Source organism: Dendrobates tinctorius, unplaced genomic scaffold (assembly GCF_039654945.1).
Source record: "Dendrobates tinctorius isolate UK_male_01 unplaced genomic scaffold, ASM3965494v1 ptg000102l, whole genome shotgun sequence".
Classification (NCBI taxonomy): Eukaryota; Metazoa; Chordata; class Amphibia; order Anura; family Dendrobatidae; genus Dendrobates; species Dendrobates tinctorius.
Window position 1 is genome coordinate 40190101 of NW_027361770.1, and position 20951 is coordinate 40211051.

Sequence of the window (20951 nt, forward strand, 5' to 3'; positions counted from 1 at the left end):
TGTGGGTACAACGTGATGCCCTCCTAGAAAACACGTTGGTGTCTGCTTACAAGATGGTGACACTACAGAGGCAACACCGTATTCATGGGAAATTACTACATGAAGGAAAAAAATACAGAATAATTCTATTTGTACACTGCAAGGATCTGATCCTATACTAAGCCACAAGCCATGTCATGCACAGGCGCACAGCCTTGGCTGCATCCATTCCACACACTGTTACTAAACCCTTCAAGAGATCGCACTTGTAACTAATGGCCGAGGATTTCATAGCTAGAAGTAGGATTTCATTTCCGCTGCATCTAGATATCAGCCTGCCTCCTGGCAGGGACTAATGTGCGGTAATCAGAGCTGACAAATGCACGTGTTTATAGATCGCACGGCAAGCACTGGTAATCAGCATCGCCGGTTGGTGCCATATACACATTTTTCACCGTCAAAAGACAAGCAAATCTGCTTCCAGAAGCAGAAACAGGAATATTCATCTGCCTAAAGTCAACAGGTTCTCCTAACATTCAAGTGATTAACTGCTTGCTAGAGCTTGAAAGCAATATTCAGAAAGTAGCATTGCTCATTACAGAGAACATTACTCACAGGAGAAAGATGATCAGGAGGAAATACATTTTAGGAAAGTCAATGGGTTTATCATGGGGAAAAAGCATTGACTAACAGTGCCAGGAAGCAATCGCCAAACTCCCATCCGGCACGCTACTGATGGGTGTGCTGGTCTCATGCTGTTATACATCCCTGTGCTATACACGGCTGATACAGATTGGTGGACTTTACCTTCTCTCCTCTCAGATGCAGAGCGGCGCCATGCTATACAGCTAGGGGTCACATTTTCTGTTACCTAGCACCATATCTGTAACCTACAGTACTTTCACACCTAGGAGTGCTCTGGCTTTTTTTATTGCAGCCGTAGCTTTCTTTCAATAGAAACAGCATCTTTCTCTTAACGATGCGGTACATTTATGAATAAGCATTAGTTTCACAACTAAACTTGTATATGGCCTACTTCCTTTCAGACTGCATGTCAGGGGCACTGAACACCAAATGACAGGGAACCCTTGCGAAAAAGGCTTGTTGGAAACAAACCTTTTAAATAATACAACTGTCCACTAGATGGCGCATAAGCACTAACTGAATCACTAAGGACTAAGTCATATTGCAAGGCTCCTTGTAGGGTCAAATGTGACTTGTAGGATCGCTGCTTCCAACAGGTGGCACTATATAAGTCAAGTCCTCTTCCTCTCTGAAGAGGCAATTTGCATACCAACTGAAGCAGATTAATTATGGAGTCCAAATGGAGCTGTATAAATTGATCTGTAGTAATCTCCCCCTAGTGGTGGCTGCAGGCAGACAATATTTTATTATGTAAAGGAAATAGTCAACTTATTCATGCTGCCAAAACCGCATGCAGAATTAATCATAAGACCCAAGCTGCACGATTACTACCCAGCATGTTTTTCCCTGAAATGCTAGAACGCTTCTGAAAAAAATATACTCATTCTAAATGATCCAACCAGGGACTGTAACCAGAGACGAGACTAGTCCGACTTCTCCCAGCACTGCTTCAGGTGATTGACAGTTCTCTCCTATAGCAAGAGAGGAGTCAGCTGGGGGTGGAGAACTAGTCTCATCTTTGGCTATAGTAGTGGGTCGAATCTCCATATGCTTCTGCTGTATCAAGGCTTAACATGCAGGTGCTTCTCAGAAAATTAGAATATCATCAAAATGTTAAATTATTTCAGTTCTTAAATACAAAACGTGAAGCTCATATTATATAGAGTCATAACAAACAGAGTGATCTATTTCAAGTGTTTATTTCTGTTAATGTTGATGATTAACGCTTATAGCCAATGAAAACCCCAAGTGTCATTATCTCCGTAAATTAGAATAATTTATAACACCAGCTTGAAAAAAATGATTTTAAAATCTGAAATGTTGGCCTACTGAAATGTATGTTCAGTAAATGCACTCAATACTTAGTTGTGGCTCCTTTTGCATCAATGCGGCGTGGCATGGAGGTGATCAGCCTGTGGCACTGCTGAGGTGTTATGGAAGCCCAGGTTGCTTTGATAGCAGCCTTCAGCTCATCTGCATTGTTGGGTCTGGTGTCTCATCTTCCTCTTGACAATACCCCATAGATTCTCTATGGGGTTAAGGTCAGGCGAGTTTGCTGGCCAATCAAGCACACTGTTACTGTTGTTTTTAAACCAGGTATTGGTACTTTTGGAAGTGTGGACATTTCCATCTCCAAAAAACTTGTCAGCAGAGGGAAGCATGAAATGCTCTAAAATTTCCTGGTAGATGGCTGGGCTGACTTTGGTCTTGATAAAACACAGTGGACCTACACCAGCAGATGACATGGCTCCCGAAACCATCACTGACTGTGCACACTTCACACTAGACCTCAAGCAGCTTGAATTGTGCGCCTCTCCACTCTTCCTCCAGACTCCGGGACCTTGATTTCCAAATGAAATGCAAAATTTACTTTCATCTAAAAACAACATCTTGGACAACTGAGCAACAGTCCACTTCTTTTTCTCCTTGGCCCAGGTAAGACGCTTCTGGCGTTGTCTATTGGTCATGAGTGGCTTGACAAGGAATGCGACACTTGTAGCCCATGTCCTGGATAAGTCTGTGTGTGGTGGCTCTTGAAGCAGTCCACTCCTTGTGAATCTCCCCCAAATTTTTGAATGGCCTTTTCTTAACAATCCTTTCAAGTCTGCGGTTATCCCAGTTGCTTTGTGCACCTTTTCCTACCACATTTATTCTTCCACTCAACTTTCCATTAATATGCTGGGATACAGCACTCTGTGAACAGCCAGCTTCTTTAGCAATGACCTTTTGTGGCTTACCCTCCTTGTGGAGTGTGTCAATGGCTGCCTTCTGGATATCTGTCAAGTCAGCAGTCTTCCCCATGATTGTGGAGCCTACTGAAACAGACTAAGGCTGGTTTCACATTAGCGCTTTTTAAGCGCACGCACGGCCGGGGTAGCTCCGCCCCCGAGCCGGCTCTCTGCCCGGCGTGCCCGCCCCTTGCTTGTAGCGCCGCCTCCTAGCGGACAGCGGCGCCTGTGATCGGCGCACCCTATTTTTAGCATAGGGTGCGCAGATCGTGCGCAGGCCGTGCGCTAGTTGCGCTTTGACCTGCGCTGCGCACTCTTGGCGGTGCGCCGTGCGCGCCAAAATCCGAAAAGTTCGATTTTGGCGCGCACGCCGCACCGTCAAAAGTGCGCAGCGCAGGTCAAAGCGCAACTAGCGCACGGCCTGCGCACGATCTGCGCACCCTATGCTAAAGATAGGGTGCGCCGATCGCAGGCGCCGCTGTCCGCTAGGAGGCGGCGCTACAAGCAAGGGGCGGGCACGCCGGGCAGAGAGCCGGCTCGGGGGCGGAGCTACCCCCGGCCATGCGTGCGCTTAAAAAGCGCTAATGTGAAACCAGCCTTAGGGACCTTTTTAAAAGCTTAGGAAGCCTTTGCAGGTATTTTTTATTATTCTAATTTACTGAGATAATGACTTTTGGGTTTTCATTGGCTGTAAGTCATAATCATCAACATTAACAAAAATAACCACTTGAAATAGATCACTCAGTAATGACTCTATATAATATATGAGTTTCACTTTTTGTATTGAAGAATTGAAATAAATTAACTTTTCGATGATATTCTAATTTTGTGACAAGCACCTGTATCTTTCTGCCATCGTGTGATGTTTGGGCAGCATGAGCATCTATGTAGACAGCTGGAGATTTGTATCAGGATAAAGCAGCTCTCATCTCTTAGAAATTTTAGGATCAAATTAATCATCACTAGATTATGATAGAAAAAGTAAGTAAAAATAGTGCATGTAACATGTCATCCCTCTTTGTTTTAAAATATTTATGGAAACTCACACAGCCTTAGAGCAGTGGTCCCTAATCTTTCTGACCTAGAGAGCCACATTCAGTTCGGAGAAAGGGTCGCAAGCCACATCCAGCTCACTCCCCCCTCACAGTAGTGGCAACCAGAGCCCCCATTACAGGTATAATGATAACCAAAGCTTTTCCACAGACATTCCCCGGAAGCAGTACAACAAGATACAGTGATCCCCACAATACCCCCATTCAGTATTCTCCCATCCAGCACTCCCAACACACTGTCACATCCAGCTTTAGGCACCACCTCTCACAGGTAGTATCATCCTGTCTCCAGCGTACCATACTTAAATTATCTCTAAACCCCCAAGAACAGTATATGTGCATCCAGATCTGCTCTTCTGTGTAGGGCTACTCACAAAATTCACCATTTTGAGATGTGCTCCTCATACCCGTTTGCTAGGCCTGGAGCTAATGCACCAAGCTGGCAGACAGCCGCAAGCCACAATTCATAGGACCGCGAGCCACATGTGGCTTCCGAGCTACAGGTTGGGTCCCTTGCCTTAGAGGTTATGTACACCTTCACAGACTGCTTTTTTATTCTATTGTTTGTTAACAGAAAAGCTAAGGTACTTTCTAAATAGTATTCATTAAAAACAATTCTACCATGTTGCTACTGCAGAGTCTGTTAGTTCTATAGCTAGTCAATTTTTGCATTGTAAAAATGTAACAAACCCGTCAGAGATACTGCTTCTGATGGTTCACTGTTAGGGCTTGCTCACACCACCGTATTTTGGTCTTGGTGCGGTCCGTGAAAAAAAACATGCAGTTCACAAGAAACTCTACATAATCTGGTAAATTACTAATAGCTACAGTAAAATCAGATTACACATGGATCACAAGCGAGAAAAAAAAACTGTCTTGGTTTTCTGGATGAAATTCTTAATTTTTTATAGGCTTGTGTGCACCTGGCCTTAGGTCAGATACAAACACCAATGTGTAACTATGAAAGAGAAACACACAGATGTATCTCTCAGGTGTTATCCTATCTGCTTCCGTTTTATTCACTATTAATGATGAGCGAACGTGCTGGGATTAAGGTGTTATTTGAGCATGCTCGGCTGCTAATTGAGTGTCTTCGGCATGCTTGAAAAATATGTTCGCGTCCCCGCGGTTGCATGTCTCGCGGTTGCTAGACAGTCCATGCATGTGTTGCAGCTGTGTAACAAACAGGCAATCCCTGCATGTGTTGAGGCTGTCGAACAGCTGTGAGACACAGATGCAAAATGAAAACATCACTGAGAAAACGTAGCCATAATTGCAATACCATCCAGACACAAATGCATAAAAGGATGCATCAGGTCCCCCATGATAAAGGCGGGGGCAGGACAAGTGCAAAATACTAATAAAACAACCACTTACTAACGTAAACACTAGTGGGGTGGCTGCCTAATATTCTAATTGCACACAGGCTTGCATAGGGTGGAATTCACACCATTATGCGAGATGCAAATCTATCCGTATAACAGCCTATTACCAACGCCACTACTATTACATCAGGAGGGCTGCTAACACCATATGTCCACCCCCAGAACAGACATCCCACATTACCCAACCACCACCGGAGGGACCCAGCGTGCACCCTACATAAAAAGGTGTAAAAAAGATGTACATAATACATGAGCTATTGGACATTTTGGCCAAAATACATTGGCAGCCCACCTGATGTAATAGTAGGGGCGTTGGTAATAGGCTGTTATACGGATAGAGGAGTATCGCACTTCATGGTGTGAATTCCACCCTACCCAAGCCTGTGTGCATTTTGAATACTAGGCAGCCACCCCATGGATGTTTGGTGGATTAGTAACTGGTTGTTTTCAGTATTTTGCACCTGTCCTGCCCCTGCCTTTATCATGGGGACCTGCTGCATCCTGCTTGTGCATTTGGTATTGCAAGTATGGCTGCTTTTTCTCTTTTTCAGTGATGTCTATATTGTTTTTTAGTTCCTTTTACAGATGCAAAACGGAAGCAAATCAGAAAACTACTGATTTCCACCCGTGTCTAATGGATCCCCATAAACTTTAATATCAAATTCTGATTTGCAAAATCGAATCAGAGTAGGACATGCTCCGAGTCACATGGATTTCTCTTTCGAACATGTGATTTTATCTCCGACGTGTCACAGACAGCTTTGGCCTTTATGACAGACCTTTTACCCCCACTTTTCTATTGTTGCTTTCCTTTAGATTTTTTCAGCAACATAGTCACATGAGGTCTCAGCACAAGAAGCAGGAGCCTTGTTGTGTATTACAGCTCCTGATGGCTATGGCATGGGCACAAGTCTGGTGTCGTGCCACCCATTAGACATAACTGTACACTCAATTGTGACAAATTACCCCGCCATATGGACATAGAGTTACATCCATTTGCGATAATTGCTTAATGGTTATGTGATGACATCAATTCTACTCTATGGGTTTGAGCACTGTGCAATAAAAAGAAGGCCAGCACTTGACGTGTCACTCAGATGTGCTACATTCACACATCCATGTGACAGGTCCTTCTGCTGTTCATTCTTTTGTTGGACTGAACATTCACCCATACAGTTTCATTGATCCATTCACATAGCTGTTTTGAAAAACGGTTCCGTTCGTTTTGTCCGTGAGACTCACAGTAGGTCCTATTCTCATCCTTTTCGCGGATGAAACTCGGCTATTAAGGTCTATTAGGATCTGTGTAATTAAACTTTGTCAGAGGTTCACCGTGTTTCTTCACGGATGCATTGCTAATGGAAGTCCATAGAAAAATAGGTTCCCACCAGTCTTTCGGTTTTTTAGAGGGTAAAGTATCTAAAGTCTAAGGCTATGTGCACACATTGCGGATTCTGTTGCGTTTCCGCAGTGGTTTTGGCCCTGTGGAAACGCAGCAGTTCCGCAGACATGGTACAGTACCATGTAACCCTATGGCTTTTCAAAACCGCTGTGATCACGCTGCGTTTTTTTCCCGCACGGTTTTGCTGCGGTTTACAAACCGCAGCATGTCAATTGTTTGGGCGGATTCCGCAGCGGTTTCACACCTTTAACATAGTAGAGGTGTGAAACCGCAGGGCTAAACCGCAGGAAAACCGCAGGTCACTTTACCTGCGGTTTTACCTGCGGATCCACGTGGAAAAACCCGCAGGTGAATCTGCAACGTGTGCACATAGCCTTATGGAATGCACAGAAAACAGGTTACAGAGGAAAGCACACGAACGGGAAAATATGTTCAGCATTGGAGTTTGTCAAAGGTAAACATACTGAACATATGCCTCTTCCTTGGAACCAATTTTTGTGCTTTAATTTTTTTCCTGTTTTTAGAAGAGCCACAACATTTTTTTTGTTTTCTGTCTACGTAGCCAAATAAGGGCTTAGTTTGTGCAAGATGAACTGTAGTTTTGAATGACACCATTCGTTTTATCATGTAGTATTGTGAAAATCAGGGGAAAAAAAAATGTAAAGTGCAATGAAATCGCCAAAAAAAGTGCAATTCTACATTTATTTCTTAGGTTTTGTTGCCATTTCATTTATTGTATGGGTAAAATCATTCTTAAGATCAGTATGATTACAGTGATAAACATATACAGGGAATTTTGTGTGCGTTTATCGTACTGGTTAAACAATTTGATATTTTGATACTTGGTATTTTTTCGGATGTAGCAATACCAATTTTTTTTCATTTTTAAGATTTTTATGTTTAATAAGGGCATAAAACACAAAAACGCATTGACCATAAATCAAAAGGGCAGTACTATCCAATTTATAGGGGCATACTAATACAGCCAAAAGTGCTGAAAGATAGTGCGAAGAAATATGTATTCCATAAAAAAGTGAAAACCACACTACTGTGTAGTGCATATATTATCAATGTTGTGAATCATACATTAGTGCACATCATTTTTGCAAAGCTAAAATATACATAGGGTGCATTAAGAATATAATAACTAATAAAGTGCAATATTAGTGCAAAATGAACTACCAATATGTGTCACTGCATAGGTATGCCGCAAAAACAATGATGATAATACCCAGAGACACCAAAGGTGTCAGTATGTAGATTTCAAGTCTGCAGACCAGTGACCCCCTGACGAAGGCTATATGCCGAAACGCGCGTTGGGGAGGGCGTCTATCCCAGGAGAAATCTATACTGTAAGTTATCACTTTATACTTACCTCACTTTTTTACTGTATGTTGTACTGTTGATTTATCCTGTTCTTTTTTTATTATTATTTCTTAGCACTATCGGCTGTATTAGTATGCCCCTATAAATTGGATAGTACTGCCCTTTTGTTTCAGCTTATACAAAAGAATTTTTCTGTATACATTGATGCTTTACTTCATTAATTTTTTATCCTGTTACAAATAATAAAATACATGCTTTTATCTTGGGATTTATGGTCAATGCGTTTTTGTGTTTTCTAATGGTTTGGCTATCCAAATATTTATAATTACGTGTCCATTGAGTGTGCCAGCAGCAAATACCACTTGATCTGGACAATTATTCATCATTTTGATTGCTGGTCCCTCCTTTTTTCCCTCTTTGTGTGTGGTTATGTTTAATATGGGAAAGGGTGGTGATTAAATATTCTTTTCCTTTTTTTTTTCCCTTTTTAGTTACTTTAAGCGATTTGAAACTGCAATATATAGCTTACTGACATGGCACATGTCAGCAGGGGTGAAAGTAGCAATATTCTATATGTATAGATTGATTTTATTAGAGTTAGAGCTCAGTTACATCCTGCTGAAACCATTTACTTAAAAGGCAGTTTTATCATGCTCTCCTGTGTAGATAGGTCAGTCTCGGACTACCTGTAAACTACAGGATGACATCACCTATGAAATCCCTCTTAGCGGCTCTCAGACTTCTCCCCACCCAGCACTTGCTTTTCTACATGTCCTCTGCACAGCTGTAGACCCAATTCCTGCCTTATGTAAGTGGAGCAGTGATATCCCTAGAGTTCTAATATTCCCCGACCCACACTGTCTATGCAGTCTGAGTGCGGCATGCAGAATCTCCAGCTTATTTTACGTGATGCAGCTTCATAATGTCTTCATTGCTTTCAGTTTGTAGGAGGTGACATGGAAAAAGCAAGAGGTAGGAAGCTGCATCACATACGATACAGAGTCTCTGCAGTGAGAGATATGGGGTAGCAGTTCTATTGAAACAATACTTGGATATGGAGGGCACCATCAACTAATAGGAGCAAGTATAATAGGGATCCACCACAATATGTCTTAAGGTAAATTCAAATAGACAAAAGGGAAAGAAGACATATATAGAAGTAGGGATCACCTTAGGATTCACAATTTTATTCCATAGGACATACAAAAAACACCACAAATATAAAAACAGTTAAAAATACAAAAAGTTACACACGTAACCCATATTCCAGGGGGCAGCAAACAACCCTTTTAACTGTTTTTATATTTGTGGTGTTTTTTTGTAAGTCCTATGGAATAAAATTGTGAATCCTAAGGTGATCCCTACTTCTGTATAGGTCTTCTTTCCCTTTTGTCTATTTGGGGTAGCAGTTCTATGTCACAGATCCATTGCCACTACCCTCAAACAGTACTCCGGGCAGAGCAAAGTCAGAGGCTTCACTGGAAAAGTAATCTGCATTAAGGATTCCATATTAACCCCTTCACCCCCAAGGGTGGTTTGCACGTTCATGACCGGGCCAATTTTTACAATTCTGACCACTGTACCTTTATGAGGTCATAACTCTGGAACACTTCCATTGATCCCAGTGATTCTGACATTGTTTTCTCGTGACATATTGTACTTCATGTTAGTGGTAAAATTTCATTCAAATAACTTGCGTTTATTTGTGAAAAAAATGGAAATTTGGCAAAAATTTTGGAAATTTCGCAATTTTCCAACTTTGAATTTTTATGCCCTTAAATCACAGAGATACGGCACACAAAAAACTTGATAAGTAACATTTCCCACATGTTTACTTTACATCAGCACAATTTTGGAACCAAAATTTTTTTTTGTTAGGAAGTTATAAGGGTTAAAAGTTGACCAGCGATTTCTCATTTTTACAACACCATTTTATTTTTAGGACCACATCACATTTGAAGCCACTTTGAGGGGTCTATATGATAGAAAATACCCAAAAGTGACACCATTCTAAAAACTGAACCCCTTAAGGTGCTCAAAACCACATTCAAGAAGTTTATTAACCCATTAGGTGCGTCACAGGAATTTTTTTGAATATTTAAAAAGAAATGAACATCTAACTTTTTTTCACAAAAAAAATACTTCAGGTTCAATTTTTTTTATTTTACCAAGGGTAACAGGAGAAATTAGACTGCAAAAGTTATTGTGCAATTTGTCCTGAGTACGCTGATACCTGATTTGTGGGGGGGAACGACTGTTTCGGCGCATGGCAGAGCTCAGAATGGAAGGAGCGCCGTTTGACTTTTTCAATGCAAAATTGGCTGGAATTCAGATCGGACGCCATGTCACGTTTGGAGAGTCCCTGATGTACCTAAACAGTGGAAACCCCCTACAAGTGACCCCATTTTGGAAACTAGACCCCCCAAGGAACTTATCTAGATATGTGGTGAGAACTTTGAACCCACAAGGGCTTTACAGAAGTTTATAACGTACAGTGGTACAATTAAAAAAATCATATTTTTTCCACAAAAATGATCTTTTCACCCCAATTTTTATTTTCCCAAGGGTAACAGGACCCTAAAAGTTATTGTGCAATTTGTCCTGAGTACGCTGATACCCCACATGTGGGGGTAAACCACTATTTGGGCGCATGGCAGAGCTCGGAAGGGAAGCAATGCCATTTGACGTTTTTGGCTGGAATTGAGATCGGACACCATGTCGCGTTTGGAAAACCCCTGATGTACCAAAACAGTGGAAACCCCCCACAAATGACACCATTTTGGAAACTAGACCCCCTAAGGAACTTATCTAGATGTGTGGTGAGAACTTTGAACCCCCATGGGCTTCACAGAAGTTTATAACATACAGCCATACAATTATAAAATCATATTTTTTCCACAAAAATGATCTTTTCACCCTCAATTCTTATTTTTCCAAGGGTAACAGGACCCTAAAAGTTATTGTGCAATTTGTCCTGAGTACGCTGATACCCCACATGTGGGGGTAAACCACTATTTGGGCGCATGGCAGAGCTCGGAAGGGAAGCAATGCCATTTGACGTTTTTGGCTGGAATTGAGATCGGACACCATGTCGCGTTTGGAAAACCCCTGATGTACCAAAACAGTGGAAACCCCCCACAAATGACACCATTTGGAAACTAGACCCCCTAAGGAACTTATCTAGATGTGTGGTGAGAACTTTGAACCCCCATGGGCTTCACAGAAGTTTATAACATACAGCCATACAATTAAAAAATCATATTTTTTCCACAAAAATGATCTTTTCACCCTCAATTCTTATTTTTCCAAGGGTAACAGGACCCTAAAAGTTATTGTGCAATTTGTCCTGAGTACGCTGATACCCCACATGTGGGGGTAAACCACTATTTGGGCGCATGGCAGAGCTCGGAAGGGAAGCAGCGCCATTTGACGTTTTTGGCTGGAATTGAGATCGGACACCATGTCGCATTTGGAAAACCCCTGATGTACCAAAACAGTGGAAATCCCCCACAAATGACACCATTTTGGAAACTAGACCCCCCAAGGAACTTATCTAGATGTGTGGTGAGCACTTTGACCCCCCCAGTGCTTCACAGAAGTTTATAATGCCCGGGCGTGAAAATAAATAATTCGTATTTTTTCCACAAACATGATCTTTTAGTCACCATTTTTTTATTTTCCCAAGGGTACCAGGAGAAATTGGACCCCAAAAGTTGTTGTCCAATTTGGCCTGAGTACGCTGACACCCCATATGTGGGAGAAAACTACTGTATGGACACACGTCGGGGCTCGGAAGGGAAGCAGTGACGTTTTGGAATGCAGACTTTGATGGAATGGTCTGCGGGTGTCATGTGCGTTTGGAGAGCCCCTGATGTACCTAAACTATTGAAACTCCCCACAATTGACCCCATTTTGGACACTAGACCCCCCACGGAACTTATCTAGATGTGTGGTGAGCACTTTGAACCCCCAAGTGCTTCACAGAAGTTTATAACACTCGGACGTGAAAATAAAAAAATAATTTTTTCCACAAAAATGATATTTTTGCCCCCAATTTTTTATTTTCCTAAGGGTAACAGGAGAAATTGGACCCCAAAAATTGTTTTGCAATTTGTCCTGAGTAGGCTGATACCCTACATGTGGGGGTAAAACACTGTTTGGGCGCATGGCAGAGCTTGGAAGGGAAGGAGCACCATTTGACTTTTTCAACTCAGAATTGGCTGGAATTGAGATCAGACGCCATGTTGCATTTGGAGAGCCCCTGATGTGCCCAAACAGTGGAAACCCCCAATTATAACTCCAACCCTAACCCCAACACACCCCTAACCCTAATCTGAGCCCTAACCCTAGCCCTAGCCCTAACCCTAGCCCTAACCCTAACCCTAACCCTAAGGCTGTGTGCACACGCTGCGGATTTTGCTGCGGTTCCGCAGCGGTTTTGGCTGCTGCGGACCCCAGTACCATGATTCCCTATGGGAATCAAAAACCGCAGTGCAGACGGTGCGGAATTTTCCGCGCGGATTATCTGCGGTTTTCAATCCGCAGAAAGAATTGACATGTCAATTCTTTCTGCGGATTCTCCTGCGGTTTGCCATCTCCTCTATTGAGGAGATGAAAAACCGCAGGACAAAACCGCAGAGCAATCTGCAGGTAAAACCGCAGGTCTTTTGACCTGCGGTTTCACCTGCGGATTTTACAAAATCCGCGCGGATGAATCCGCACCTAATCCGCAGCGTGTGCACACAGCCTTACCCTAACGGGAAAATGGAGATAAATACTTTTTTTTAGTTTTATTATTTTTCCCTAACTAAGGGCGTGATAACGGGGGGTTGATTTACTATTTATGGCGGTTTTTATTTTTGGCGGCTGTCACACGCTAAAAGACGCTTTTTATTGTAAAAATAGTTTTTGCATCACCACATTTTGAGAGCTATAATTTTTCCATATTTTGACCCACTGAGTCATGTGAGGTCTTATTTTTTGCGGGACGAGTTGACGTTTTTATTGGTACCATTTTCGGGCACGTGACATTTTTTGATCGCTTTTTATTCCTATTTTTGGGACGCAGAATGAACAAAAACCAGCGTTTCATGAATTTCTTTTGGGGGGGGTGCGTTTACACCGTTCCGCGTGCGGTAAAATTGATAAGGCGGTTTTATTCTTCGGGTCAGTACGGTTACAGCGATACCTCATTTAGGTCGTTTTTTTATGTTTTTGTCAGTTTTATGCAATGAAAACTATTTTATATAAAAAATAATTATTTTTGCATCGCTTTATTCTGTGAGCTATAACTTTTTTATTTTTTCGCTGATGATGCTGTGTGGTGGCTCGTTTTTTGCGGGACAAGATGACGTTTTCAGCGGTACTATGGATATTTATATGCGTCTTTTTGATCGCGCGTTATTACACTTTTTGTTTGGTGGTATGATAATAAATCATTATTTTTTGCTTCGTTTTTTATTTTTATTTTTTAAGGGGTTCGCTAAAAGGGTTAACTAATGGGACAGTTTTATAGGGCGGGTCATTACGGACGCGGCGATACCTAATATGTGTACTTTTATTGTTTTTTTTTTTTATTATTTTCAAAAAATGAATTTATTGGGGAATATTTTTTTTTTTTTTTACTAATTTATTTGGCGATTTTTTTAAATTTATTTTTACATTTTTTTTTAATTTTTTTTTACTTTATTACATAGTCCCAGGTGGGACATCACTGTCCTGTGACAGATCGCTGATCTGTCACATCACAGATCACTGTGACAGATCAGCAATCTGTCACAGGCATTGAAGCAGACTTCCTCTTGCCTGCGCTTTGCAGGCACTGAGGAAGCCAGCTTCCTCAGGTCCCCGAAGGCCCCCGTCGCCAACTTGGATTCGGGGGCCTGGAGGACAGGAGCCCCCCGCAGCAGCGCTGCACATTGCGCTGCCGTGGGGGGCTCAGGGAAGCATGGAGGGAGCCCCCTCCCTGCCGATGCTTCCCTTTAACTCCCGGTACACCGCGATCATGTTTGATCGCGGTGTGCAAGGGGTTAACGTGTCGGGGGCGGTCCGTGACCGCCCCTGACACATAGTGCCGGGTGTCAGCTGTGATAATCAGCTGACACCCGGCCGCGATCAGCGGCGCTCACCACGTGGGCGCCGCTGATCGCGGTAGACGTACTATCCCGTCCACGGTCATACGGGCCCGGGTACCGTGGACGGGATAGTACGTCGGATGTCAGGAAGGGGTTAAGGTTAAGTTCGCACTGGGCGTTTTTTTGCTGCTTTTTTTTCTGCATCAAAATCTGATTTCTTTGCAGGAAAGAAGCTGCGGCAAAAACACAGATTTAGGTGCGATTTTGGTGCAGATTTAGGCTATGTGCCCATGATAGCGTTTTAAACGCTCAGGAAACTGATCTTCTTCCCAGAAAACACGCATTTTATTTCCACGCGTTTCTTGCACAAAAGACGCACGTTTTTGACGCTTTTTTCCAGTTTTTTTTTCTGGGAACATTGGAAAGGGCTAAAAACGCTCAGCAATGCAGAAATTAATGAGCATGCTGCGTTTTTAGCCACTAAGCGCTTCCTGAGCGTTTAAAAACGCATGCATTGGCACAAGAAGCCAAAAACGCATGCGATTTAATGTGAAGCTTCTTTTAAGTGTTTCTGCAGCGTCTGATCCAGCACAAACGCTGCTGAGACGCTTAAAAAACCGCAACGTGGGCACACAGCCTTAGTGTGGTTTTGGTGCGTTTTGAGTGTCTCTGTCCATGCTAATGTCCCTGATTTTTCTGCAGAAAAAACGCTGCAAATAATGATACCTGCTTTTTGCAGAGTTTTTTCAACACCCATTCATGCCAATGGGTGAAAAACGCTGCAAAAACACTGAAAGAAGTGACATGCTCTATGTCCAAAAAAAGCAGCAAATCACAAAATCCTGTTGACACAAAAAACCAATGTGTGTGCAGGAGATTTCTGAAATCTCATAGGCTTTGCAGGTACTGTAAAAAGCAGCTGAAAATTAGCATAAAAAATGCAGCATAAAAAATGCAGCAAAAACACCCAGTGTGAACTTACCTTAAAGCAACTCTTTCCCACAAAAATCAATTTACGGTATGTGCATGGGTTAATTTGGTGATTGCTGGGCTCCTACCTAACGGACCCCAGCAATCCCAAGATTAGAGCTCTGAAATCCCATGAACAGGTCTATACAGTCCTGTCCGCACTAGAGGTGGGCAATGCTTAAGGGCCTGTCACACTAAGCGATATCGCTAGCAATATCGCTATAACGTCACAGGTTTTGTGACGCAGCAGCGATATTGCTAGCGACATCACTATGTCTGATACTTACCTCCACCCGCTCCCCCGCTGCTTATCGCTGATCGCGCGAGAACGTCCTGGACCGTTTCTCGTCGTCAGCTTCCTGCTGGGCTTCCTGTGGAGAGACGAGCGTGGACGTGGGCGGGAGGACGCAGGATCGCCTAGTGTGACAGGTAAGTAGCGACCCCCTTCCTCTGCTATGTCACTGGTGAGATCTGCCTGTGTGGCAGCTCACTAGCGACCACTTAGCGATCCACCAGCGATCCTGACCGCGTCATATCGCTGGTGCATCGCTAAGTGTGACAGTACCTTTAGTGTGCATGCTTAGCCTCAGCTCCATTCGAGAACATTGCTCAACTATTTTCATCAGTCACACAAATAAGCAATGGAGTGGAGGCCACGCAGGCGCACTTTCAGTCCATTCGGGCTGGGGCTGCAGAGCTCATTGTCTATGGGACTGGTGAGAACATTGCTCAACTATTTTCATCAGTCACACAAATAAGCAATGGAGTAGAGGCCACGCAGGCGCACTTTCAGTCCATTCGGGCTGGGGCTGCAGAGCTCATTGTCTATGGGACTGGTGAGAATATTGCTCAACTATTTTCATCAGTCACACAAATAATCAATGGAGTAGAGGCCACGCAGGCGCACTTTCAGTCCATTCGGGCTGGGGCTGCAGAGCTCATTGTCTATGGGACTGGTGAGAATATTGCTCAACTATTTTCATCAGTCACACAAATAATCAATGGAGTAGAGGCCACGCAGGCGCACTTTCAGTCCATTCAGGTTGGGGCTGCAGAGCTCAGTTCTTGAGCTTCCAGAGCCCAGGTCACAGGTTCACTGGGGGGCCCCAGCAGTTGCAGCCCCAGCAATCAGCAAGTTATCCCCTATATGGTTCATAAAAGCTACTTTGATTTTTTGGGAATAATTCTGTAAAACGATAGATGGAATCAACATAGATTAACATAGAAATGGCACATCAGCTATTTATTTAATAGCAGCTATACAGTACAGGCAATAATATGCAAGCAAAAAATGCTGTATTCCAATTTTAATTGGACTTTGCAGATCTGGGAATTTATCATTCTAGGAATTATTTATGAACCAAAATTTACAGCAGCCATATTTATGTATGTATTACCTGTATGTGTGTTCATCATTAACTGTATGGCAATATATTTGACATGAATAAGTATTAACAAGCAACATACCTTATATTAATACAGATGGAGACACTAATAAAATATTAAGCATTATTAGACAATATCAAATAACTTACCCCTGGTCTTGGTAGAGAAAGATATGCACGCTTGTCTCCTGCCAAAATAAAAAGACATATGAATGTAAATCACACACAATTTTGCTCCTCTAATATATGTATGCCTTCTCTATTCACACCCACGCTTCTTTACAAAAGCTTAACATACTGGCATGCTATCTATCCAAGACAATGAAGCATATTCATCCATACTATGTAAAGGCTATGTTCACGTGTTTGGCGATTCATTGGCAATTTTCAGGTAGATTTATTTATTATTATTTTATGTCCAAAATTCGATACCAAACATACTTCAGTTTCTGTTTTAAATTCATTTGCATCAACTTTTATTATTTATTACGCTTTGCTTATATAGCACCATCATATTACGCAGCGCTTTACAGACATTATCATCACTGTCACCATTGGGGCTCACGATCTAAATTCCCTATCAGTATGTCTTTGGAGTGTGGGAGGAAACCAGAGACCCCGGAGGAAAGCCATGCAAACACGGGGAGAACATACAAACTCCTTGCAGATGTTGTCCTTGGTGGGATTTGAACCCAGGATCCCAGCGTTTTCTCTGGACACCTTCACTTTTATGGATATTGGCAGTACTTAAAAACTTCTCCATTAAATGGCTGAAATAATGGATTATGACTCGTCTACCATACACTTGAATGAAATCTGACATGTCTGCTGTTTTTTTTTCTGAAGTCATCCAAAAAACTGATAGTAGCCAGAAAAGATTCAAACTGATGATAGATTAGGAGAAATAAAACTCGTTCACGTGAGCTTTGCATTGTATTGATTTCAGTTTTTATATGCTCCCCAGAAGGATTAAAAAAAAGTTATATGTGAACAAAACCTAATTCTTAAAGTGAACCTGACAGCTGATACTGGTGCCCGACCCAGGGGCAGTACATATCAGGCATTAGCTGTATAATCTCAGCCAGGTATGTCTGACTCTGAAACAAACTCTGCACATGAAGGCAGAGACCTGTCAATCCATGGTAATGCGCTGGGACAAGCAGCCGGGGACCCGCCTGCCCGACTAGTCTCCAGCGCAGCTTTGGCGCCATCGGCTTTTAAAGTACTGTATGTTTTTCTCTGAAAGGCTGCAGAGTCTGACATACTTGGCTGATCTCATACAGCAGCCAGTGCCTAATACACGTGGCCCCTATATCAACTGTCACTTTAAGAAACTGAAAACTAAGACTAGACTGTCTGAAAATGCACTTGTTTTATCATAATGGTTGACAATGTTTGATAAATGTGGCAAATTTTTAGACTGTCCAGTCTAAGTTTACACTTTGCTTATGTTGTGCTAAAAATAATTTTTACTCAATTTTTGGTGCATGGTGTCGTAGATTAGGTTGCACCCTTTTATTCCAATCATGCCCACTTAAGCACACAAATGCGGTGCTAGTCAAGAAAGACAGCTTTTAGCCCACTAGATTGATAAATCTCCCACATTGTGTGTAATGTACAAACCTACTGGGGGGTAGTTGTAAACTCTGTTAAGTTCTGTGTAAAATGGGTCAGTACTGGAATGTATAACATATTTTCCCAAGTGTTCCCTGATGCCTGAACCAGCATTAAAGCTTTGCAGACTGCTAAACTGACAATATCGGCAATATCTAATTAATCAGTGATACCAAATCAAGCAGTGCTTCCAGATCTGCAGCAATACACATACAACATATAGCGGGTAACTAAGAGTCTTACGAGATGGAATGAAGTAGATAACTGCTCAGACACAAGATTACTAAGTGCTGAATTAGTTGCAGTCCTAATTTATATTTTCCTCACTGAGTTTCCCTATGCAGCGAGATGTGAAAATGGAAGAATAATTTACTCTCTTCAAAATAATTGAAGTCGAGTTAGAGAACATAATTCTATGTGAAAAATATTCACGGGCTGGAAATACTTCATGTGTAGTGATTGTGCTGGCCGTCATGAATATTTATTTCAATTAGACTGGTCATATTTTCTTGCAATAAAATAACAAAATACATAAGATATTAAACAGGAAATGCAAAATAATGTGGATGAAATGGTTTCTTCAGCTGAACACTGCTAGACAAACTCTGATGGTTCCTCTAGTAACAGGCAACACCAAATACCAAGTGACAAATGAGTTTAAATCACAAAATCAAATATTTACAGCACCACAGTTATAAAGCAAATCAAGCGAGTAATCAATATAACATGGTCTGATAAATTACAGTGAGGAAAATAAGTACTGTATATCCTCGAGTATAAGGCGACCCGAGTATAAGCCGAGGCACCTAATTTTGTCACAAAAAACTGGGTAAACTTATTGAGTATAAGCCAGGTATGCATTGTCCCCTCATCCCTATCCTGGTATGCATGGCTCCCCCGTCCCTGTCATTGTATACATGGCTCCCCCGTCCCTGTCATTGTATACATGGCTCCCCCGTACCGGTCATTGTATACATGGCTCCCCCGTCCCTGTCATTGTATAAATGGCTCCCCCGTCCCTGTCATTGTATACATGGCTCCCACTTCCCTGTCACTGTATGCATGGCTCCCCCGTCGCTGTATTTATACTCATGGCTCCCCCTGTCGCTGTATTTATACTCATGGCTCCCCCGTCCATGTCATTGTATGCATGGCTCCCCGTCCCTGTCATTGTATGCATGGCTCCCACGTCCCTGTCACTGTATGCATGGCTCCCCCGTCGCTGTATTTATCCTCATGGCTCCCCTGTCCCTGTCATTGTATGCATGGCTCCCCCGTCGCTGTATTTATACTCATGGCTCCCCCGTCCCTGTCATTGTATGCATGGCTCCCCCGTCCCTGTATGCATGGCTCCCCCGTCGCTGTATTTATACTCATGGCTCCCCCGTCCCTGTCATTGTATGCACAACTCCCCCATCCCTGTATGCATGGCTCCCCTGTCGCTGTCCTGATATACATGGCTCTTTATCCCCTATCCTCGTATGCATGATTCCTGTTAAAAAAAAAAAAAAAAAAGCATAATGAAATGAAATCCTATCTCCACTATGCATTCAGAGACGCCTCCGGCATCCCTGCATAAATGGACACACGGCACGTCTTTCCAGACCGACCGAAGCATGTCTATTTGTGATGTGGAGACGCTCCGTCTCCGCAGCATAAATTACCCATAGACTATCATTAGATGCGTATGATAAACAAATCACATAGTAATCATATGGAACAAAGAAGAGATCCCAAATATTATTAAAAACAATTTTATTGCAAAATCCTTAAAATAACAAAAGTATAATGCCGTTTAGGGGACGCCAAGACGTCACAAACAGTCATGAGGAAGAATACAGCGCATTAGTCCAAAAGAAAAAGGCATGAATATAACAATCTCATAACAATATAAGGTGTGCTCAACATTACAAACATAAGTCATTACTCATGAAGAGTTATTGCATGCCAATGAACACATTCTGGCATATTCTATCACAAAATACCAACCCTCATGTTATGACATGGACTGCGCTCTCCCAATAATCCCTCCAACCTAATAGGTACAGGTTGCAATATCCCTTAAGAGCCAAAACTAAATATAAGCTATGAAACCGTGCGAAATAGCACAGACACCTTATTAGGTATGCAAGATAATATCATGATTAAGAAGATACGCTCCAAAATAAATTTGCAAAGGTATAATTACCTGAACGCAATAGGATTTTGATCTGGCACCCCCTCACCCCGACGCGCGTTTCGCCGCCTGCTTCTTCCGGGGACGAATATGTCAGGATGTGTTCATTGGCATGCAATAATCCTTCATGAGTACTGACTTATGTTTTATGTTTAGGTTTTTTTTGCCTTCATGTTAGGGCAAATTAGGATAGGATATGGGTTGAACTAGATGGACTTAAAGTCTTCCTTCAACCTTAATAACTATGTTACTATGTTACCTTGTGACACAGCCGGAAGTTAGCGTCCACTGCAGTTCTCGCGATGAGCTGAGCTGACCGTGAGAACTGCAGTGCAGGTGACCGCAGGAGACCGAGTTATCTCCGGTGGTCATTTAAAAGCTCCGCTGTGTCTGTATGTCAGGCTGAGTCATGGACTAATGCCACCGTTCAGCCTGACATCCAGATGTAGCAGAGTTGGAGTCATCGTGGCACAGAATGTATATCTTCTCGGTGGACAGGTAAGGATATTGCTGTTTTTTTTAACTTTTATTTCTTTACAGGAGAACGAGGGCTTCAATGGAATAGGTGATGCAGTAAGTATGGTTTAATTAAGAATATTAAAGGAGTCTGTCACTTTGTATGATTTTTAAATAATGAAATTGCATTTTATTGCATGAAATAAGTATTTGATCACCTACCAACTAGCAAGGATACTTGCTCTCACAGACCTGTTAGT

At 42.4% G+C, this 20951-nt stretch overlaps 1 protein-coding gene across 1 annotated transcript in view; it reads right to left on the reverse strand.

Moving 5' to 3' along the window:
* Positions 1-20951, reverse strand: part of CTNNAL1 (catenin alpha like 1) — a 288515-nt gene that overhangs the window by 34182 nt on the left and 233382 nt on the right. The window contains exon 12 of the mRNA XM_073587855.1: positions 16596-16633. Coding sequence (XP_073443956.1) covers positions 16596-16633 — 38 coding nt within the window. The remainder of the gene's footprint in view (positions 1-16595; positions 16634-20951) is intronic.